The following is a 24,904-nucleotide window of genomic DNA, read 5'->3' on the forward strand; positions in this document are numbered from 1 at the left end:
TAGATAGATAGATAGATAGATAGATAGATAGATAGATAGATAGATAGATAGATAGATAGATAGATAGATGTAAAAATATGTGGACCCTTTGGTCCAGTAGGCTTCAATTTTAGGAAATAAAAGACATTTGCAACCCTAAAGACTGTTGTATTTTTATGTAGAAAACTTGGAAACGCACACTAAATATCCAACAATAGAAGATATTTTAGGAAAAGGTGACAGATTCCTACATGAGTATGCTAGATGGCCAGTAAAAGTAATGTTTTGTGGCCTAGAAAGATGGCTCAGTCGGTAAGAGCTCATACAACTCTTGCAGGGGATCTGCATTTGATCCCCATTATCCATAGCAGGTGGCTTACAGCTCCTTGGAACTCTAACTTCAACAGATTCACTGTCTTCTCTTGTCTCTGACAGCACTTGCACTCATGTGCACATACTTTTACACAGACAAAGACAAGTGCACATCTTTGAAAATAAAACAGATCTTTAAAAAGACACTGTTCTATAGACATGATTTAGACATATGCTTAATTACTTAGGAAAACATCTGTATTAAGTGTCAGTGTATTAAGTCAGATTGTGGAAAAGGAACAGATAATAGCATCCGTATTTTGTTAAATAAAAGTGTAGTGACCGGCAGGAAAGACATAGACATGTTGATCATCATGGGAGAATGATAATATAATTTCTATGTTTTCTAAAAATTTCTGCTGGATGTGATGGCATAGGCTTAATCTGAGTGCTTGGGAAGTAGAGGCAAAAAAAGATCAACAGTGTAAAAGCATTCTTTGCAATACGTTGAGTTTGAGACAAGCATGGGATACATAAGACCCTTTCTCAAAATGAAAATTTACCAAACACCATGTTCCCACCATTATCTTCCACAGTAGTATAAAGAGCCCCAAACAGCGAAAGGATGGGTATAGGCTTTATTCCACAAGCAATGTGCTTGTGTGATTTGGGGTATTTTGAGCAGGGAGTGCCATGATATTTAAAAAAAAAATTAGATTTGTTTTATGAGTGTTTTGCGTTCATGTATGTATACATACAATGTATAGACCTGGTGCCTTAGGAGGTCAGAAGAAGTCATCAGATCCCCTGGAACTGCAGTTGGAAATACTTGTGAGCCACCATTTTGAGTGTTGGGAACGGAACCTCTGCAAGAACAGCAAGTGCTCTTAAATGCTGAGCCATCTCTCCAGCCACACATGCAGGCGTTGAAAAGCTCATTCTAGCTATAGAGTACTTGAGTGATTGCCAGAATAAGGAAGTAGGGACAGTGGTGTTGAAGTGGCAAGGTGACATCCACACATTAAGGTCACCTAACGTCACTTGTGACTCAAAAGTGGGGAACTGGGACTGACGGTAGAGCTTAGCAGTAGAGTGTGAGGATTAGAGTTATGCAGCACCATGCCCCATTTATGTGGTGCTGCAGATTGAACCTAGGGCTTTGTGCATGTTAGGCAAGCATTCTCCCAACAGAACTACATCCTAAGCCCCATGTTTGATAATTCTTTCACCTTGGAGTGAACTGTTAAGGTAAGGAGCTCTCTCCACTCTGCTACCTTTAGTTTGAGAATCCATGGACTTTGGGGCATTTAATGTTTCATAGTGCTGAATTTGGAGACAGGAAGAGATGATAAAATATGGCTCTGGAAACCTCAACTGTGAGTCTGTCCCAATTTTGAGGCCTGCTATGTAGGAGGCTCCCCGGAGAGAGCATATTGGCTCAGAAGTCTCTTCTCTGCTTTGCTGAGGGCTGAGAATCAAAGGTGGTAAATTTCCAGCTTACTGTTTGCTTTAAGCAAGAAAAAGAATGGGAAATGGGGAAAGGAAACTGGAAAGGGCTGAAGCGAGTACACAACAATGTGATGCGGATACCTCATGCAATTTCTTTAGGTGAGCAAGGAATGCATCAACCTGACTCAAGGATGGCAGTCTGTCAATTGCACTCTTTTGGGAGTTTCCTCAGAGAGATGTGAGCGAGGAATGAACGTGCCAGATGGTAGTCACCAGCACAAATCCGATGACATGGATGGGAGCAGGGACCCACACACACTAGGTTAAGGGGTTGTCTGACTACATCATTTGCTGAGCAGCTCCTCCACTATCATATCTCATCCCTTTTGGTGTGCCGCCTAGTCTAGCAGCAGGTCTAGTCAACACAGGAGTTGCCTGCTAGCACAACCTGGGATGCTGGTATGGTCCTCCTGGCACAAGCCATGGCCTTTGGGGTTGCTTTTGGCATCTTGGTGGTTATGGAAAGTGTGGTGCAGCCTCACCCCACAGAATCTCTGCCTGTTTCCATAACCTATCATTTCTTGGGACACTTATTTGCTTCCAGCTTCCATTCCCCACCCTTCTCCTGACACCCCACCCTCTGCTGTGACCACTGACAGTAAACATATTTCATGAGCACACGCAGGCCCTTTTCATCCTTTCCCATGGTTCTTTGGAAGTCTGCCTGAGTTGAGACTCTCCTTGTTCTGTAAAACACCATTAACTGTAAGAAGCTTTGACCCTGTGCTTCCCAAGGCTGGGAGTGGCTTGGCTGAACCCTGTGGAGTCAAAGGAACCTGAGGAAACCCGGAGACAGCTCCCTCTAAGGTAGAGGGAGCTATAAGTGTTTTACTACATGATGGGCGAGTTTGGGGTCCAAAGATAACCTCACAGTATGGTGATAAGGGCAACCGCTATTTGAATGCCTCCCACATGCCAGGCTGTTTGCTATGTGTGAGAGTCTTGTCCTATGTAATCTGCACATTAGCTACTAACTCCTGGCTTTGTAATGGGGAGACTGAGAACTTAACTTGTTACTGCGAACTGCAGAGGTTGCCTCTGACTCAGACCTGCCTGATTTAAAAGTCTGTTCTTTAAATTTATTTTTACATTTATTTATTTGTGTGTGTATTTACTTACTTATTCCCTTATTTGTTTGTTTTGTGTGTATATGTGGGGGAGTGCCACATAATTGTGGGGGAGTGCCACATAATTGTGGAGGAGTGCCATATAATTGTGGAGGTCAGAGGACAACTTTTGGGAATTAATTCTCTCCTCTACCACATGAGTCCCAGATTTTGAACTAAAGTCATCAGGCTTGACAGCAGGTACCTTTACCCACTGAGCCATCTTGCATGCTTAAATATGTGAGCTTAGCTTCTTTGCTGTGCCAACTTTGTTCTAGGTTTCTGGAGTGTCCTAGAGAGAAGGTTCACTGCCTTATAAGGGCTTTGGAACATTTGTTGCACGGGCGTGCACACATTAAGATCATTATAGGTACTAATAAACAGACAGGAATCCTCTGGTCACCTCTAAAGTACATCATATTGTCTCATGTGACAGATGTAGAAGGGAAGTGAGTGTCAGAGAGGTTCCCTGGCCTGTCAGTGATTTAACTGAGATTTCATCCCAAGTTTGGATGAACTGGATAAGCTGCCCATGTATTTTGTTGTGTCTAGAACCACAGTGGTATTTATGACTGAACCTATTGACTACCTGTGTCTAAGCACTCATGAATTCCATGCTGATGGAATTCTTTGAAGTGTCTGTGTTGTGGGGTGACTGGGGGAAGAAATGACACATTGAGCCTTTGTGGTCGTTACTTCCTGGCACATGATAGAATGCATAGAGACGGAGTATGGAGATCCAAATGGCTTTTAAGCACATTGTCATTTTTCTCCTCTCCCTCCTTCTCCAAATTAGGGCGAAGGTTGCCGAACTGTCCCCCTGGCTGGACATGTGGGGTTTGACAGCTTGCCTGACCAGCTGGTGAATAAGGCAGTCAGCCAGGGCTTCTGCTTCAACATCCTGTGTGTGGGTGAGTATTTCCATGGCAGGAAATTCTATTACAGAATATAGATCCTTAATGGCTAGATGTGGCTTTGCAGGTAATTAGGTTAAATACTGTGTCATTCTCATCTAGTTGCAGGCTTGCTACCCCCCAGCCCTCTTCTGCTCTTATCCCTTTGTTTATTTTTGTAAGTGTCCAGCTGCAATTATATTTTTTCCTCTGTTCAGACCAGAATCTGGGCCCACACCTTGGGGAAAAACAGAGCTTTGTGAGACTCAGTGGAAAATTTTGTTAAAGGGGGGTGGCCTACTGGGTTACTGCTGTCAGGTTCTTTTTGACTTCCAAAAATGAGAACCAGGACAGAAGTGGGAGCGAGATAATGGCTGAGGAAATAAAGATGCCTGCCTTCCAGTTGTGGGCAGTCGGCTGGGTCTCTGCAGCTGTCTAGGTTTGGTACATTTGGTGCTTAAGCATAAGAACCCCAACAGCTATGTGCAAAGATCTTTTATTACCAGATCTGTATCTCTGCCTGGGCTGTATTTTGTTTTGTTTTAAGAGAGAGTCTCATTATGTGGCCTAGGATGACATGGAAATTGAAACGTCTCCCAGGCTAGCCTCTAAATCTCGGTATCTGTATCTTAGCCTCTCAAGTACTGGGATTATGGTCATGCACCATCACACCTCTGTGGGGAGGCATTGTTTTAGTCCACTTGCTATGCTAATCATGGCACAAGGAGAGTTTGATGATATTTCTAACGTGAATGATGAATGAGTTAAGTCCATAGGGCCATTTATTATACTTCTCAACAGTTTCTCACATTAGTTGTTTGGGCCCCCAGTCTGCAAAATGAGCCTTGGCAGTAGTGTTTTTATCCTCATGGAGAGGAGAATTGAGGAGGACAAGGGATCTACCTGAGACAACCTAAAAAAAAAAAAATAATGACAGAGCCAACAACAAAAACAGCAATGCAGGCCTGACTGGCCTCCTATTCTTTTCACTGCCTATACTGCCAGCAACATCCGTTGAGACCATGAAAGTGCTTTAGAAACAATTGAGTACCATCAAACAAGTGTGAGGGACAATGGTACCTTGCCATTCTTTAAGAATGTGTTTTGAAACCTTAAAAGCCCGACATTCACAAACACAGTGGTAACATATAATTTCAATACCATGGTGCAAGAAAGTATACCTGCATATTTTCAGGGGCCCCCCTTCCAGACCTTAATGGTTGTATAAATACCATAATAATGCCAATTTTCACACTGGCTGGAACACAAACACTTCTGATTTCCTTTTCTTATTTTTGTATAGAGCATATGGAGAGCTCATTCACAGCATAGATTCAAACTACCACTGAATTAGGCACTTTACTCTTTGATGTATTGGAAAAAATTCTATTGGATGTGGTGGTATAGCTCTGTAATTCCAGCACTTAGCAGACAAGAAGTTTGTGAATTTGAGTCTAACCTGGGCTGCATGATGAGACCGTGTCTCAATAACTAACTAACTAACTAACTAACTAACTAACTAACTAACTAACTAACTAACTGTCTTCAAATTATTTTGAAGTCATTCATTTTCTTGGGATTTGTTTTTCTTCTCCATCTTTAGGACTTTTTACCAGGTCATTTTCTATACGGAATTCACTGTACTTGTAAGGACAAACAGAGTAATAAGGTTATTTCTAAATATGGATGACAGGCAGTCAGCTAGACTCACTCACTAACAAAAGTGACTCATTCTCCTGTATCAGCTTCAGAGCCTATGAGACAAAAATATGTGTTTCATGGGATTACACAGAAGAGGCCGTAGAGTCTGCATAGAGGTTGCCAAGTCTTTGAATGCTATAACTCTAATGCACAGTCATGTGTAGGTGCTAATTAGAATGGGAATACAAAATAAATGCAAGACAGGGTAATCAATCTCAAGAACAAATGTCATCACATCTAATATTGGCACTACCAAATTTCTGTTTAACTAATAAGATCAATCTTTGGCTAATGGCCAACTTATTTCACACAATATTTGATGACTGAAATATTCCAGTGCACACACATACCAGATTCCCTTGGCATTCTTCCCAGAGTGCCATATGACCTGGGCTGAAGTTGAGATTAAAGCAAAATGACAAAGCCACTGTCAGCAACCTTTCAATCTAGAGCAAGAGACTGGACTGGTAAAGCCCTGTGAGTCAGAATGACACCCGATGGCAAAGTGCAGGGAAATTTGTCACATGAATCTTAAGATTCCCCAGCCCCCCCAGAAAGAGGCAACTAAGATCAAGACAAGGTGAGTGGGATAGTCAACTCATGTTCCTACCAGGGTATTATTGCTCATCTCCTGTACTCCAGCATGTACCTGATGACATGAAGTTGCTGAAAGGCCTGGGGCAGAAAGGGACTCGTGTCTCAGAAGGGACAGGAGGGAAGAAAAGAAGACATTTTCATCCATAAGAAGTCATATATCTTTTCTTTCTCTTTCTACTTGTCAAGTTTCAGGAAATGGCTCTCCTCCTATAATATCCATAGACAGGACCATTAGATAAACCAATCCCTGTACTGGATCCAAAAATGCTTGCAGTGCATTATCCCACTCTCTTGCTGAATTCATGACCTTGCCATTGTTCAGAGAACCCTCGCCTTGCAGCAAGGTCACAAGTGGCTCTAGGACTGCCATCTCAGCCCAGCCATAATGCTAGGAACTGTCAATGACATGGCAGAGTCCGCAGTGATGTTACTGAAGGTGATCTTTGCTCCTGCAGGAATTTTAGTGCTGTGTTCTTATGTCTCATACCTGTATGGGGCTATCAAATTTACCTCCTTGATGACTTTTAGTGTTGAATTATAGCAGTGCTAGACTTGATTATTATTATTGAAGAGCTAGGATAAATTTTTTGTTCACATTATTGTTTATTTTCATGTTGGCCTGCTGATCTTATGCCTATACCCAGCAGAGTAAGAACTGAACATTTATGTATGCCTGTGTACACGTGTGTTTGTTGAGATTGAGAGAGAAGGGAAAGAGATTTTTTTCATGAATCCAGAAACTAATTTATACTACATTAAATTAACTATACCAATAATTGCTCTCTGTGATTATTATGTTTTCAGCTAAGCACATGGACATAAGCACATTATGATTTCAGTCTGATATATTCTCAGGGTTGACAGTAGTTACCTAGCAAGGTGATTTCCCCTTTCCCTACCCCATCAAAAATCATATCCCTAATCCCTTAGCTTTGAAAATTTGAGGATCCAATGACTGTAAATAGCCATGTAGGAGGTCTCAAAAGAACAGCCTGAGCCAGCAATACCAATGTTCTAGGGCTCAGTACTTGTGGGAAAGAACCCCAAAGAGACTTGCCCATCCAAATATGCTGGCAGCGCTAATGGTCATGAGAAGCATAAAGGCTCATAATGATAATATTTACTTTGAAGCTGCTCAGGATTCCAGGCTCAACTGGGCTCTGTTGAATTTGGAAAACACACTCAACAAGCAGGATTGAGGCTTTACTGTAGGAGGCATGCAAATGGTATCTAGTATCCTCTGAAGGTCAGAAGCTAATGTTTACATCCCTCTGCCTCTGGGAGAGGCAGTTGTCAGCATAAAGTGGCCACAGTGGTTGGTCACTGGCTAGCAAGGCACGACAGGAGAAAATGGGCCACGATTTGGGCAGCCACTGATTTCTATGGTGTCATGACTTCCACCACAGCTGATCTGAATCTGTTGTCAGTGTTAGTGCACACTGGCTTGGGAAGAGATGCGGGAAGCTGCCTGGCTGGCTGAAACACACCAGTCTGCCAGGCCCCTGTAAGAACAGGAAACAGAAAGGATAAGACTGTACAATCAGGCATGACCTTGTCTTTCTCTGTGGACTCCCATGGCTAGCTGTAGTTCCTCGAGAGTTTCCTTTTGGACACCTCCCTGTTGAACTCAACAGCCATTTCTTTTGGCTTGCTCCACCATTTACAGCAGAGTGATACTTCTCTCCAAGTGAATAGGGACTGTGGCTATCTTGCCCTTGCTTTGTCTTCAACCCCTATAACTATATCTGGCAATTATCAGAGGTTTTGTAAATACTTGAGTGATTAAATGAACAAATACATCATGTTTGTGGGCCTCACTGGATTGTATTGGTTTTAAGCATGGGCTACAGAGGTAGCCTTTCTTGGTGAAAATACTGGCTACAAACCAAGCATGCTGGTAATTCTAGCACTTGAGAAGGCAGAGGCAGGTGGATCTCTGTGAGTTTGAGGCCAGCCTGGTCTACAAAGCAAGTCCAGGACAGCCAAAACTATACAGAGAGACCCTATCGTGAAAAATCAAAACAAAACAAAAACCCACAAACAAACAACAACAAAGAAAGAAAAAGAAAATACTGGCTATGCTACTTATTAGTGGGTGGCCCTCCTTGGACTGTTACTTCTTATTCACACCCTTAATACTACAATTTGCCCTTAATTTGTAGTTAGGTTAACCAAGTCACCCACTAGCTTCATGAATTTGCAAGTTCCTCCTCCTCTTTATACCTTATTTTCCTCTTCTATATACTGTATACTATAGTAGCAAGGGATTGGCTACTTTGTAGTTCAGTGGTAGAGCTCTTTTTTGTTGCTTCTTCTTCTTCTTCTTTTTTTTTTTTTTAGAGGCAGGGTCTCACTCTAGGGCTGACCTGGAACTCACAAACATCTGCCTGCAACCCTAATACCTGCCACCTTGCCCAGCCAGAGGTAAAGCTCCTGCTTAACCTGCTCAACTTGAGTCCTCAGGCTCCATTACCAGCACTAAAAATAAAAAGGCATAGTGTCTACTTTATCAGCTTGCTGTGAGGAACAAATAAAATCCATGGAAGCTGAGGGTGTGGCTCAGGAGTTGAGAGCTTGCCTCCCTTGTGTGAGTTCCTGGGTTTCATCTCCAACACTACAGAAAAGAGAAGAAAGTATGTATTTATTCACATCAAGGCCTGACACAGAGCACATGAATCTGTTACACTTGGGAGGCTGAGGCAGGAGACTTAGGAGTTCAAGTCCTTGTCTTAAAATCAAACCAAAACCAAACCCCAAAATCTTTGCTGTTTCGACGTCAACCTTCTTCCCTTTTTGTAGGAAAAATGGACTAGGACCCAGACTGGAAACAGGGCTCAGATTTTGTCATATGACAATGTAGTGGTAACATATCTAGGACTTGTCTGTCTGTCTTTCTCTCTATCTCTCTCTCTTTCTGCTTTTGTTTGTTTGTTTGTTTGTTTGTTTGAGACAGGGTTTCTCTGTAGCACTGACTGTCCTGGAACTTGCTTTGTAGACCAGGCTGATCTCAAACTCAAAGATAAATTTGTCTTTCTTATCTTGCAAGGACTTAATTGTCCAAGGAAGCAGAGACTGCAGATATTGACATCAACTAATGAAAATGGCTAAATTTTGATTATAGTTGTTTTTAACTCAAGGTGGGAAAGTCACCCAAAACTATAGTTTGAAGACAAAATGCATGTTTTATATAATAAGTTTTAAATTTAAATTATTTTTAAAAGAGATTTATTTTATGTGTATGAATGTTTGCCTATATGTACATATATGTACTGTATGCATAACTGGTGCCTGCAGAGGCCAGAAGACAGTTTCAGTTCCCTTGGAACTGGAGTTACAGTCAGCTGTGAGCTGCCATGTTAATGCTGGAAACTAAACCCAAGTCAGCTAGCGATTGTAGCCACTGAGCCATCTCCATCCTCTCTGTTATTTTTAAAAATTTTTGTTTTCAGTATAATGTCAACAGGAAGCAAAGTGAAAGGTAGAACATCAGTTCAGAGGGTTAGAAACCTCTGTTGTCCATTGTGACATGTTCTGGAAGGGCTGAGGAGAACAAGAGAAATTGAAAAGGAGAAATTGAACCCTTGGGACTCATTGAGTTTCCTGCTAGAAGCCACCTGCCAAGTTCCTACCTTCTTGCTGAGGCATGATGGAATCTGCTGACCTGATCCTAGTCAGGATATGTGTCATATCCCCACACACATTCACTATTGGTCCCAAGGCAGCTCTAGGAGGAGACAACATTCTAGTCTCTGGCTGAGTCTGTGCTAGCCATTGAAAGAGGGAGTCCTTTCAGCTCCAGGTCCCATCGTGATGGCAACTGAGAGCAGAAGCACTCGAAAGCCCCTGGAGGAACTGGCTTTATTTTCTGCTGCCTTCTAATGCTGTGTTTATTGCAATTCCCTAGACGTGGCAAGTTCTTCTCTTCCAGACCTTCATTATTTAACATCTAGTTGCCACAAGCCTTCTGTGCTGGCAGGTATCTGGGTGGTCTGTTTCCTTGATGTCCTTCCCTGCTGCTTGCCCTACTCCACCCAGCCCCCATTTCTACAGCTGTGCAAAGTGGGTGGGTCTCTGGTTTTGTAGAGCTGCTCCTGAGACTGTCTATGTGAGGCTTTCTTCAGGCACACTCAAGTAGATAGAGGACTCTGAGAATTCTTAGGATGTGGAGGCAGTGAGCCCTTTCTGGAGAGCTGGGGAGATTGGAGCCTTCCACTGTCTAGAAGGCTAGCAACAGGCATATTCAGTAATAAGCCCAAGGGACAAAGAGGGAGGAGGTTGAAGAAAATCCATTATATGTACCAAAAAAAAAAAAAAAAAAAACCAAACAAACAAACAAAAAAAAAAAACAATGGTTAAAAGGTACCTGAGATAATGAGCATGGTGGCACAAGCCTGTAATCCCAGCACTCAGGGAGGCAGAGGCAGGTGGATTGCTCTGAGTTCCAGGCCAGCCTGGTCTACCAAGTGAGTCCAGGACAGCCAAGGCTACACAGAGAAACCCTGTCTCAGGGTCAGGGGGTGGAAAAGGAAAAAAAAAGTTATCTGAAACATGGCTGTCCAGAGAGAAGTCAAGTTAGAGTACTGTACCCACCCTTGCATTCTCACCTCAGAGATTCTGGCCCTCGTGAGTCTCAAGATGTCTTTCTTTCGGGAGGGAAATGGGTGGTATGTTCTACTGCATGCCTGAATCTGTCACCTCCCGTGCCAAAGACCCCATTGCACCAGATTTTTCCTGAGACCTGAATACTTTCTTTAGGGGAGGACAAAGGGGCCTCTTCTTAGACAGTCTTTGTCCTTGATGGATATAGCATGCCCCGACTGAAAATACAGTCTGTGTTAGGATTTCTGTAAACCCTGCAGTTCACCTCACTGGTCACACCTAGCTGTGAAATAGGGTTGGGGACCTTGGTAACCATACTAAATTGGATGTTTTGTTTTGTTTTTCATCTGTTCATAGAAAAACTCATCATAGGTAAATTTTTATAGGTCATTGTTTAGGATAAAAGAAGCTTGTGCAAAGCTATACACAGTGAGAAGGTGGGGAGAGAAGAAGAATTTTTAGTTCTCCATTTTACAGGTTTTTTTGCACTGCCTTGTGTACTGTTGGTCTCAAGGGCAGATTTGCCAGGCCAAGAATTACTCAGAGTAAATCTAACTCTGAGGAAAAGTCATAGGTCTTTCCTTGGTTGGGAAGGGGTAGGAAGAAGAGGGACAATGCTACTAAAACAATAGTGTGGTCTAAGGTACACAAAGAATAGTTCAGGGTCATTAATTTTGTTTGTCTGAGATGGGGTTTCACTGTGTAGCCCTGACTGTCCTGGACTCGCTTTGTAGACAGAGGCTGGCCTCGAACTCACAGAAATCTGCCTGCCTCTGCCTCCTAAGTGCAAGGGATAAAGGGCATGTACCAACCCCCATTCCCAGACTGTCATTAACTACTGACTTAAAGACCATGCTGGTCTGACGCTATGTCTCCAGGTTAGACTGCCTTTTTATGCCTAGGATTTCTGATTCCTTTGGGGTAGGATGAGGAGCCAGATACAACCTGAATCCACAGAAATTAAAAGTGGCTTTAGTGCTGAGCCCAGCTGTGGCTTCATATCAGATTCCTGCCTAACTCCATGTCTCTTGCTTCTCTCCAGTGTGTGACTATGATGTCTCATTCTCCAAAGACCCCTTGGTTCTAGGCAATGGTTTGGTAACCTCTAGTCTCCCAGGAATAACCTCCCCAAACCTTGACCAGTTCACTATCATCCTTCCCCTATTTATCCCCCAAGTGTGAAATTCTAGTGTTTGGATTTATTATTGTCACACAGCCAGCATGTTAGTTAAACAAACAAATGTCTGTTTGTTTGAATTTTAACAAGAATAATTTCTGGCTTAAGTTCATTCCCCAGCAGACAAAAAAAATGGTTTCACTAAAAGGTCATCTAGGCTGGGAGAAGCCAAGGGTAGATACAGTCTCTCCAGTGGGAGATGGCTGTGACATCTGTGGATTGAGCATTATTTAGGCCTGGCAGAACCTGAGGTAGGTGATGAGAGGAGAGGGTGTTTATTTGGCAATTGGTATTTAAATAGTTATACCTCTCTATCTGTACGTATAACATTTCTTTCTCTGCCTCTAAAAGCAGTATATGTTCAAGGTAAAGGTTCAAAGAACAGGAAAAAAAAATATGAAGGCTAAACTGGAAGTTAGCCCAATTCTCTAATATTATGAGCTCTCTGCTGCTGGCAGGTGCGTGCTTTCCCTTTTCATATAATTGGTCATATATATTCTATGTACTTCTGCAGGACTTCTCATTCAGTGTTTTAGTATATACACTTCTCCCTTCACACGTTTGTGAAATATGATGCATAATGGCTACGAAGTCACTGTGTGCTATCTTTTGCTTTTCAGGGGAGACAGGTTTGGGCAAGTCCACCCTCATGGATACCCTGTTCAACACCAACTTTGAGGGGGAGCCAGCCACCCACACACAGCCAGGGGTTCAACTCCGATCCAACACCTATGACCTCCAGGAGAGCAATGTGGGGCTGAAGCTCACAATTGTGAGCACCATGGGCTTTGGGGACCAGATCAACAAGGAGGACAGGTAAGGAAGGCAGTGGGTTGAGGGGTAAACCATGGAAAGGAGCTTACCATGGGAATCTTGGAGAGAACACAGACTCTGGAGCCCATCCTATTTAACTAGAGCGATATGGGTAGGCAGCTGGTAAGCATGGCATCATTGCAGGGTCCCTATCTACAACAACTGTGCCACTCTATCTACTTTGCCAAAGAAGAGTGTCTTTTTTTGAAACAGGGTTTCTCTATGTAGCCTTGGCTGTCCTAGACTCACTTCATAGACCAGGTTGGCCTTGAACTCACAGAGTTCTGCCTGCTCCTACCTTCTTGAGTACTGGGATTACAAGTGTGTACCACTGCAACCAGCTGACAGGTATCTTTCTAATACACATGACTGGAGCCTTGATTCTGTTCAGCCTTATGCCAGGCCCTCCTGTACTCTTAGCAACCTAAAAATCTTTGGCTTAATCTCTGCTCTTGAGGCATTCATGATAAAGGCCTGTCTTAAGCAAATAATTTCCATAGAGGGGAGTATGTTGTGTGAAGGATAATGCAAAGAGGTAAAGGGCAGATTGCAATGAGACCACAAGGGCAAGAACAGTCAATTCCATACAAAGAAGGCAGACAGGCCTTCATAGAAGAGCCTTATCTAAGCTAACTCTTGATGGGTTGACAACATAGACAGGTGATTAGAGAGAAAGGCAATCCAGAAAGCAGCCCTATTTTTCAAGGGCAAAGTGATGCAAAGAATTGGTATGGTCTAGGGAAGTGCAGCTTGGTGTGTTTCAGTAGAGAGGTAAGCTTCTTGGGAAGCCAATGAACCTTAATTTTGGAGGGTCTCACGTGCAGGAGCCCCTTCCACAGCCCCATAACTATTAGTGATAATGTAGTCTTTTTCTTGGGTTCTCCTTTGACTTCTATAAGCATCCGGCCCCATTAAACTTAGAACTTCCCCTGGACTAATAGTTGAAGTGAGCTAGGGAGAAAATAAAGGAGGTAAATGGAGGTCAGATCCCAGAGAGGTTTAGTGCAAATATGGAGCCATTCAAAAGTTCAAGAAACAGAATGTAGTCTTACTGGCCATCGAGAACAATCCTTTGGGCTACTGTGGAGATACACTGTAAAAGTAAAACCAATCAGGAAACATTAGACCAATGAAATCGAGGCAAGAAATAGCATAGGAGCTGAGATAAGGAAGAGGGGATGGATTCCATATTGGGTAAGTAAAACTGACAAAACCTAACAAAGATTTGATATGGGGCTGAGAAGGCAGAAGTATCCATAATAGGGTCCAAATTTCTGGTTTTGGAGAATAGCTCAGTTATGATGGCCTCCTATGAAATATATAAGAGAGCCAGACTTTAAAATACCAGAATCAAGGCATTCCCATTTGAGCTATGTGTAGAATGTCTAGATGTTTCATAAATATCAGCAGCAGGCAGTTGACCATACAGAGTCACAAGTCCAGCGACGTTCTAGGCTAGAAACATAGATAAGTGATCTGTTCCAACCGTGTACACATGTAAGATTACCTAGCAGCCACCGCAGGAAGCTGTGCTAAACACAGAAACCTCAGGGTGTCAGTGAGGCCAGCAAACGGAGGAGAGGATTGTAAAAAGAGACCAAGAAGGTTCAAGCAGAGAGGAAGAAGGAGAGCCAGAAGAAGCTGTAGTACGGGGGAGCATGTGAGGGCTGAACGAGACTCTCGGGTGAGGCTGTGATAAAGGCTGGTGTAGGGAAGGAAAAGCTGGTAGTACACTCACAGAAAGGGCCTCTTAACCTTCCTTTCAAAAATCTTCGTGTTGTATGTGTTTATGTATACAAGTGTAGGTACACATACTTCAGCGTATGTGTCATGGTACATGTGGAGATCAGAGGACAACCTCTTGGTTGAAAGTCATTGCCTTCAACCTTGTTTGAAAGGTTTTGTTTGTTTGTGTCTTTTTGTTCTATGCATATGCCAGACTAGCTGGCCAGGAAGTGAATTCTCTTGTCTCAGCCTCCCATCCAATTGTAAGACTGCTTGGATTACAGTTGTGTGCTACTTTCTCCAGTTTTACATGGGTTCTCTTGACCCTCATGTTTATGTGACAAGTGCTTAACTCACTGATTTTATTATTTTATTCCAGGCCCTTTATTTTTGTTAAGATTTATTTATTATTTATACAATGTTCTGTCTTCATGTCCACCTACATGCCAGAAGAGGGCACCAGATCTCATTGTAGATGGTTGTGATCCACCATGTGGTTGCTGAAAATTGAACTCAAGACCTCTGGAAGAGCAGCCAGTGCTCTTAACCTCTGAGCCATCTCTCCAGGCCTTTATTCTATTTTTTTTAAGATTTATTCTGTTTTTAAGCACAGGCACATGTGTATGTGTGTGTATGAGTGGGGCTGTGAGTGTATGAGTATAGGTGCCTGTAGAGGCCACAGGAAGGTAGGACATTCCCTGGAGCTGAATTTGCAGTCATTTGCTAGCTGCCTGATGGGGTTGCTGGGAATCAAATTTGGATTCTTTGGAAGAGTACAAGTTGTTAACTGCTGAACCATTTCTCCAGCCTCCTGGGTTTGATGTTGTGTCCTTGGCTGACCTCAAGCTCTCTTTGTAGACAAGGTGGCTTGGATTACAGGTGGGCATCATCACATTCGGCCTCTGTTCTGCATTTTCAGAAAAGTATATACTAATTATCCTCAAGGATTCTCTTGCTGTTTAGATGGACTGTATCTAAAAATTTCTATTTCTCCCTTGTCATTGTCTATTGCTGCAAAGAGATACCAAAATCAAGACAATTCTTATTTTAAAAAGCACTTAATTGGAGACTTGCTTAGAGCTTCAAGGGGTGTGTCCATGACCAGTATAGAGGGTATCAAGATAGCAGGCAGGCAGGCATGGAGCTGGAGCAGCAGCTGAATGCTTGTATCTTATCCACACGCATGAAGCAGAGAACCATGAGGCTTGGCATGGGCTTTTGAAACCTCAAAGCCCACACCTATAGATACACCTCTTCTAAAAAGGTCACAACTCTTAATGTTTCCCAAACAATTTATGAGCTGGGGAACAAGCATTCAAGCAGATGGACCTATAGGACCATTCGCATTCAAACCAGCATAAATTTATCTAAAACAAATTTTACTTCTTCCTTAAAGTCATATTCTTGCCCTTATAGAGAATGAACATATATAGCTTCTTTAAAAATATTTTTAGCCTGGGAGGTAGTGGCACATGCCTTTAATCCCAGGGCTCAAGAGGCAGAGTCTGGTAGATCTCTGTAAGTTTGAGGACAGCCTGGTTTACATAGTGAATGAGTTCCAGGACATCCAGGGCTACACAGAGAAACTCTGTCTCAAAAAACTCAAATTTTTTTTTTAAAAATTATTCCTTGAAAATTTTATCTATCTATCTATCTATCTATCTATCTATCTATCTATCTATCTATCTATTTATCTATCTATCTATCTATGTATATAATGTATATCTTCAGCATGTCCATCCTTCACTTACTCCTCCCACTCCCACACATCCCTCCCCATGTCCTCCTCCCGTCTTTTTTTTTTCTCTTTATATCACACTGAGTCTGATTGGTACCACCTACATGCATACATCCACTGGGGCATGGACAACTTATCAGCAGCTGAACCCGTAAAGAAAATTGGCCCACTCTTTTCTAGCAGCTACCATCTGCCAGTATCTCCTCAGCTAAGGGAGGGCCCTCATCAACCCTTCCCATCTATGCTGGAATATTGTTGACTGGCTTGATCTTGTGCAGGTCTTGTCTACGTAACAGTAGATGTTTTGGACTTGTGAGACCAATGGCTATGTTGTATCCAGAACACATCTTTCACAGCATTCCCTGCCATACTCCAGCTTTTACATTCTTGCACCTCTTCTTCTTTGATGGTCCCTGAGCCATTGTTAAAGGTTGCGATAGACGCGCCACTTAGGGCTGAGCACTCACAGTCTAGCACGTTGACCAGTTATGGATCTCTGTATTAACTGCTGCCCACTGCAGAAAGAAACTTCCTGAGCAAGGATGAGGGCAGCACTGATCTATGGGTATAAACATAAATGTTTAGAAGGAGGTTTGACAACAGGACCGCTCAGAAAAATAAAAAATAAAAAAAACACACAGCATGTGTCCCCCAACCTATTAGTGTCCCAGTTATATGCTTTTGGGCAAGTGTACAGTAAACAGTCATGAATTCCCTCTTATGGATCAGCCTCAAATTCAATAAGAGAGTACACTCATGCGTGCATGCGTGTGTGTGTGTGTGTGTGTGTGTGTGTGTGTGTGTGTGTGTGTGCCCGTGTGCCCATGTGCGTGTGTGTGAGTGTGTGCGCGCGCACTGGGGAATAAGCCTGAAGCTTTATGCCTTTGAAGATAGAAGATAGTATCAGATCCCCTGGAATGAGAATTACAGGTGGTTGTGAACTGTACATGGATACTGACACCAAACCCAGGTCCTTTGCAAGAGCAGTGAGTGTTCTTAATCACTGAGCAATCTCTCCAGCCCTAACTTTTGTTTAAATTGCTTACAAATTAGTAGGCTTCTATAAGGCTTTTCATATATTTTTAGTTTGGGTTACCTCACTTCCTCCCTTCTCTCCCCCACTTTCTACCTTATCCCTGCTTAGACTGTTATCCCCTGGTAGACATATAGTTTTCTAGGAACTGAAACAGAGCCTATTTTCTTTCTTTTTTTTCTTTTTTACATAGTGTGTTTTCTATATAAAACCCTAAAAGGAAGACACCTCTTTTTAAAATAATTACCTTGACTTATACATTTTACATATTAATTCATTGCTTATTGTGTGTATGCATATGCGTACATGTGTACTTGCGCCATCACATACAGTAGAGCTCAGAGGTCTACTTTGGGGAGTCAGTTTTCTCCTTCTACCCTGTGAGACCCTGAGCTCAAACTCACATTTTCAGGCTCTGTAGCAAGTACCTTCATCTGCTGCATCATCTCACTGGCCTCAATCACTCTTTTTTTTTCTTTTTTATTAGATTGCTTACTCTCCTTCCATTTCATTAGATTGCTTGTTTGGTTGAGTATCACTTACACCGGACTCCCATCAATTGAGTAGTTGGGCCACAATCTGAGCATTACTGTGACCTGCATTTTTTTTTTTTTTAGAAAGTCTTCAATGAAATTTCTTACAGTCCTTCCAGTTGTAGACATTCCACATATGGACAGTGTCTTGATCATGATGGCTTGAAAACACTAAATTGATACTGTCTCTTAGATGCTAATCTACTTTTGTTTTATTTCTAGAATATTCTTAGTAGTTTTTATGATTATAAAATTGATAGCTGGCCATGGTGCCACATGCCTGTAATTGTAACACTCGGTAGGCTGATGCAGGAAGTTTGAGTTTAATGCCAGTGTGGGTAATAAATATACTCAGGGTTGTCTTAGAAAAAAAAAAAAAAACTAAAACAAAAACATAAACCTAACTAACTAAATGAATAAACTAGATGATACATATATATTTTTAAAAAATGAAATAGTGCAAACCCAAATAGGAAATGATAAAGCTTCCCTGAGATTAGGGTAGGGAACAAGAATGAAGTAAGCTGAAATCTGTAATAAAAAGCAGTTTGTTTTTCTTAATGAAGTACTGGAGCTTCAACCTAGGACCTTTTGCATGCTAGACAACCACTTTAATACTGAGTTATATTCCCCACCATCTTTAAATTATATTTTGAGGCCTGGTCTCACTAAGCTGTCTAGGCTAGCTTCCGACTCTCTCTGTCTGTATCACAGACAGGCTTCGACCTCGTGGTCTCCCTTCCTCGTAACCCTCCCTCAGCTTCTTTACTAGCAGGCCTATAGGCCAGTGCCATTGGGCCCTATAAAAAGTGTCAGGGGTCTTTTACCACACATGTATCAGTGCAGCTGCATTGAAGCAGGTCTTCAGAACACCCTGTACTTTCCATGGCATATATTTCAACAAGGACAAAACAACCCAAACTGGTGGGACTCACATTTGATGTTACACCCTTGTAATTCCAGGACTTGGTAATTTAAGTGCTCAAGAGGCTGAGGAAGAAAGACCAAGAGTTTGAGGGTATCTTGGGCTACACAGTGAAGCCCTGACTTAAAAAAAATATTAAAATAGAGACTGTTGTAGCTCAGTTGGTAGAGTACTTGCCTAGCATGAAAAAAAAAAAAAAAAAAAAAAAAACCCTGGGTCTGATCATCAGCACTACACCCAGGCATGGTGGCACACACCTGTAATCCCAGCATCAGGAAGGTATAAGCAGGGGAATCTGAAGTTCAATATGATCCTCACTGCATTGTGAATCTGTGGCAAGCCTGGGATACTTGAGACCCTGTCAACAAACAAACAAGCAAATGAATTTGCTGTTCGTAGTGTTGCATGCCTAGACTCCAGCATATGAGACACGGAGGCAGGAAGATTAGGAATTCAGGGTCAGCTTCAACTGCAGAGTGAGTTTGATGCCAGCTTGGTTGCATCATAGGACATTGTCTAAAAATCACACATACACACACACACACACACACACACACAGACACAAACACACACAAACAAGACTTGCTGGCCATGATGGTACATGTCTTTAACCCCAGCACTTAGGAGTTAGAGACAGATCTTTGTGAGTTCTAGGCCAGCCTGGTTATACTTAGTGATTTCAAAACTAGCTAGGACTACATAGTGATAGTTTGTCTCAAAATAAATACCACCAAAACCAACCAACCAACACATAAAAACCCTGACTACTACTAATAATTGAAAGAAGAAAATAAATGAGTGCTGGATAAAAAAGAACCCAAGAGTGAGAATTTTCAAGACAAGCTAGAGGGAAGAGTAGCTAGAAATCTAAGCTTTGGTCTCAACAGGCCAGGGTTCAGATCACATATTGCCATTTACTAGACCAAGGACCTTTTGCAAGATAGTTCAATTGTCAATGCATCAGTTTTTAAGTCACCTGTAAAATGGTATGATAACCATAATAATCTTTATGCTATCAGGTTATGGTTTAACATACTTAACATAAATGACAAAAACATGCTAAAACCATACCTGGCACAGAGTAACTATCTAGTAAATAGAATGTATTATTATGATCATGATTTTATTGATAAGAATCAAAGGAGTGTAGCATTATGTAGCATTTAAGATGAAATGATAAATGGTATCTAAGAAAAGCAGAACTAAGAAAAAATCCATTGGGTTTGGCAGCATGAAAATTCTCAATGTGTTTAGGACTGATCATTCCCTTAGATTGTAAGGTAGAAATTAGGTTGCCATTCTTACTTGTGAATGGGACATAGGGGCATGAGAACAGGGGGAAAAAGGAACAGAAGAGAAAGTTGAGTACAACGTCAGATTCACATTTGCATGGAAATTTCACATCTATAAGTCAGCAGGGACAGAAGTGTTGCTGGGGAAAATAGGCCATCCATTTAGAAAAACATAAAATGAGACCCTCTCACACTAACACTGCTTATAGAAATAGATTCCTGTTGGACTAAAAACAAAATCTAAAAATATAGAGAGAAAATGTGGGAGATTATTTTTATAACTTTGGGGGTAGAGAAGGCTTTTTGAGTTGGAAACAAAGTCTAAAAATCACAGAAGAAAAGAGTGTTAGGTCTACTAAGGTAATTACAGGAAAAGTAGTTTGAGGCTGGAGCAATGATTTCATGGTTAAGAGCACATACTGCTCTTCTAGAGGACCTGAGTTTGATTCTCTGCACCCACAGCAAGTGGCTCATAACTACTGTAACTCCATTTCCAAAGGATCTGATGCCTCTGTGGCAGACACTTGCACTCACATGCACACACCCAAACACGTACATGTAAATAAAAATGATAAAAATAAAACATTTTAGAAGTATTTTATGCTTCAAAGTGTAAAATACCATAAAGCAAAAGGGAAAACAAGCTACAGATGAGGCAAAAATATTTGTAATTTATACAATAGAAAATTATTTTAAATTCAAGGAGGCCTTCTGTAATTCCATGAGAGATAAATAATTGACTGGAAAGAGAAATACAAATGGAACAATCAACATTATGAAATGGTGCTCATTCAGCTTCCCTAGCAATTAGGGAAATGGAAAATAAAACAATGATTTATTTTCACTCTCAGATTTGCAAAAATGAAAAATGGTATACTAGCCACTATTTACTAGAGAATTTCATTCACGTGGGTGTGTGAATTGATACAGATTTTTTTTTTTTTTGGAGGGCTAATTTGGCAGCATCCATTACATTCTTGAATGTGAATGATTCATGACCCAGAAGTTCCACTTTCCTTTAGGTTGCCCAGAAAACAGATGCACATGCTTACAGGAAACAATAGTGCTCACTGCAGCACTGGCTATCAAATTAAAAATCTTTAACCTGCCTATGTGTCCATCAGTAGAGCAGCAACATTAGCTGTAATGGGACCATACCACATGGGATTGTATTTGCAGTTTATATTCACACGGATTCAGCTCAGATCATGTTACAAAAATGAGAAGTTGTGTCATAGTGCCATTTATGAAAATTCCCCCTCCCCAACACAATGAATTACCCTCTCTATATCTGCATATAAATATATAGGAAAGCTCTGGAACAATATTCAGCAGACAGAAAACAGTGATTACTGATAAGACAGGAAGAATGCATTTATAGATTGTGTGATTGAAAGGAAATTTAAAGGATGCTGCTTTTAAAAAGGAAATAGATAAAGTAGGTATATACAGTGGGTTTAAAAAGCTGGGAAAAGAGATAAGGCAGTGTGGGAAGAGAGATAAGGAGGGCAGGGGCAGTTGTAGAGAATGGGACAAATGATGAATGCTTAAACAGGAACAGAAAGTTATAGGCTGGGGAATAGGAGTAGACTTGAGAGAGAATCCACAAAACTTAGCATCCAAGTGGGTACAAAGGATCTTATTCAGTTTATCAACTGTTAAATATCTATAGTGTGCCAGTAACAGTATGTGAAAGGCTAGTGTCACTAAGAAACATTGTGTTTATTTCTTTATTTATCCATTTATTTATTTATTTATTTATTTATTTATTTATTGTGTGCACATGTGAGGACAGTATTATGTGACAAGTGTTAAGTGGGGAGACATGGCACAAATCTCTACTTACCCCAGATAGGGAGCCCACAACAGATAGTACAGATAACAGCGAAGTCCATTTTGGTGAACCAATGACTTTTATTGGGGTTACTTACAGAGTACAGGTGAGGAGTTACTTAGAGCAGTAAAAATGATTCAAAGACAGCTGTGTCACCAAGGTCTACCTCAGCATAGGTGAGAGCTCATAAATCTGGGAACTTGGAGCACACTGCACAGCCTGCAGGCACCTCAACAGGTTGGAGAGTGTCCTTTCCAAGTGGCTCAATTGGTCTAGAATTTGCTTAGCCTGTTTCTGCTTCTTCCATGCAGCTAGTTTGGTCTGAAAGTATTCTTTTAAGCTTGGCTTGTTCCCGTGTCTACTTTGCAGATTGGCTTGACTGAAAGAAACAATTAGCAGTCTTCATGGCCTGGTCTTGGAAGTGAGGAGTCAAAGTGAGTTTGGTCAGTTTCAGACACTTCCTGAAGCCATTTTGAGTTGTTTACCTTCTGGCTTAAGTAACTTCCCTGCAGTTATGGTGTGTTTCTGTCTCTGAGGAAACCACTATACAATAGCAGCTGCGTTAGTGAATTCATGTCAGGATATATGTCTGGACGTCAGAGGACAACCTGTGGGAGTTGTTTCTCTCTATTCACCATGTGGGTCCAGGGCATCAAACTCAGCTGCTCAGGCTCAGCAGCAAGTGCTGAGACCCTCTGACCCATTCTGCCAGCCTACTACTAAAATATAAAGCACAGTGTTTGGTTAAGGAGCTTTCATTTCAGTGGAGGGGACTGATGTGTATGCGGATTCTGCTCAATGGGATTAAGTACAGTATTCAAGATGTGAGGGGTTCAGAATAAGGAAACAAAGAGGATAACAAGTGACCAGGCCTTACTGTGAGAATCCAGACTGTAGACTGATAAGAGGGATGAGCAGGTGGTCAAGAAAGGCGGGGCTAAGTCTTGAAGTCATCAAGGATAAGTACAAGTTAGCTACCCTGAATACAGTTGGCATTCAGTATGTGTTTGATGAATGACTGCATGAGCTATAAATTGGTAGGGAAAATAAAGAGAATACCCATAAGTTTTCATCACTTAATGACAAAAGTGCCCATTAGATATATTAACTAGGATACTGACATGGTGTAAAAAAAAAAAATCTACACTGAGTTGAAGAGTGAATTAGAATTTCTTTCAAAAAACTAAACAGATTGTTCTTTCAAGAAACTTCTATTTGAATCTTGGCATGGTGATACATGGCAGTAATCTTAGCATTTAGTAGATAAAGGTAGGGTCATAGGGCTAGAATTAGAGTCCATACTGCATTTCTGGAAAGCAGAGTTAAATTCCCATCACATATGTCAGATAGCCCATAATCATCTGTAACTATAGTTCCAGAGGATCTGATACCTCTAGTCTACGCAGACATCCATGCTCATCAGCACATATCACCTCTACATATACACATGATTAAAAATAAAATGAAGGAGCTGGAGAGATAGCTCAGAGGTTAAGAGCACAGGCTGTTCTTCCGAAGGTTCTGAGTTCAATTCCCAGCAACTGCATGGTGGCTCATAAGCATCTATAATGAGGTCTGGTACTCTCTTCTGGCATGAAGGCACACATACAGGCAGAATACTGTATAAATGATAAATAAAATATATCTTTAAAAAAAGAAAATGAAGAAGGATATTGGAAAAATGGCTTAGCAGTTAAGAGCACTGAATACTCTCCCAGGGGACCTAGGTTCAATTGGAAGCACCCACATAGCAACCCATAACCATCTGTAACCAGTACAAGGGGTATCTGACACCTTCTTCTGGCCTACATGGGTACTGCATCCACATGCTACACATGTGAATGCAGGTTAACACCCATGTACATTTAACAACACATAAATATATATTTTTATTTTTTTATACAATACATTTTGATCATAGTCTTTTCCTTTCAAAAGTCTTCACAGATCTTGCCCACTTCCTTACCCACCCAATTCCATGTTCTTTCTCTCCAAAGAGAGAAAAAAAACCCAAGAACATAAAATAAACAACAAAAAGAAAACCTAAAGTGAAAAGAAAACATCACCAAACCATAACAAAAAACCACACAGAAAAATATGGAGTCTGTTTTGTGTTGATCAACGACTCCTTCTGAGCATGGGCCTGCCTTGGTGTATGGTTGATCTAGCCACTGTCAATCTATTGGAGAAAACTGATTTTCCCTCTCTCAGCTGGTATCAATTACAAATAGCTTTTGGTTAGGGGTGGAACTTTGCAGGCACTCCGTCTTCTCTATGCTGGGGTTTTGTTTGGCTCAAAGTTGTGCAGGTCTTGTGGTTGCTGTTACAGTCTCTGTGGGCTCATATGTGCATCAGCCCTGTTGTGTCCAGATGTTCTTTCCATGAAGTCATTCACCACCTTAGGCTTTTAAAATCTTTCCATCTCTTCTTCACAGATCCCTGAGCCCAGAAGGGAAGGACTTGATAACAATATCCCATTTATGTTTGAATGATTCAAGGTCTCTCACTGTTTATGTTGTCCAGTTGTAGGTCTCTGTGTTAATAACCATCTACTGAAAAAAAAAGTTCAAGGTCATTCTCTGCTACATAGTGTGTTTGAGGCCAGCTTGGGCTATATGAGACCCTTTCTTTAAAAAAAAAAAAAAAAAAAAAAAAAAAAAAAACCTGAGAAAGAAAGAAAAAGAAAGCCATCTATCCACTTATTATTTATTGAGTACCTGTGCTAGGTACAGATTCCAAATGTGACAGCTTAAGGAAGGGAAGGCACAGGAACATGGTTGGGGAAGTTCATAGTTGAGGAGGATTGGGTTGGGTTAAGAAAAGTTCTCTTTTGTGATGATAGAAGACTTAAGTATGCTCATAAGTTGAAGGGAAAGAGTCAGTAGAAAGAGAGGAGATGGAGCAAGGATTGCAAAGCGTCTTCAAGGAATGAGAACATGTGCATAGGGATAACAAGCCTTGAAAAGATGAGAGATACTTCATCCTTAGACTAGAAGGAAGCAGAAGGGTGGGTCCATTTTTAAAGCACAGGGCGTGAGATTGTATGAGTTTTGTGGCCTCAGAATTGCTGGCAAAGCAAGCTGTCAGACTATCATGTGAGTGACAGGGTCAGGAATCATATTGGAGCTTGAGAAATCA

General features: G+C 41.5%; 1 protein-coding gene across 4 annotated transcripts in view; it reads left to right on the plus strand.

Moving 5' to 3' along the window:
* Septin6 (septin 6) overlaps positions 1-24,904 on the plus strand; it is a 77,696-nt gene that overhangs the window by 11,026 nt on the left and 41,766 nt on the right. For all 4 annotated transcript variants that reach the window (XM_055604928.1, XM_055604925.1, XM_055604927.1 and 1 more), the window contains exons 2-3: positions 3,703-3,817; positions 12,494-12,689. In XM_055604928.1, the coding sequence (XP_055460903.1) occupies positions 3,703-3,817; positions 12,494-12,689 (311 nt within the window). The remainder of the gene's footprint in view (positions 1-3,702; positions 3,818-12,493; positions 12,690-24,904) is intronic.

This window comes from Psammomys obesus, unplaced genomic scaffold (genome assembly GCF_907164565.1).
Source record: "Psammomys obesus unplaced genomic scaffold, mPsaObe1.curated_primary_1811, whole genome shotgun sequence".
Lineage (NCBI taxonomy): Eukaryota > Metazoa > Chordata > Mammalia > Rodentia > Muridae > Psammomys > Psammomys obesus.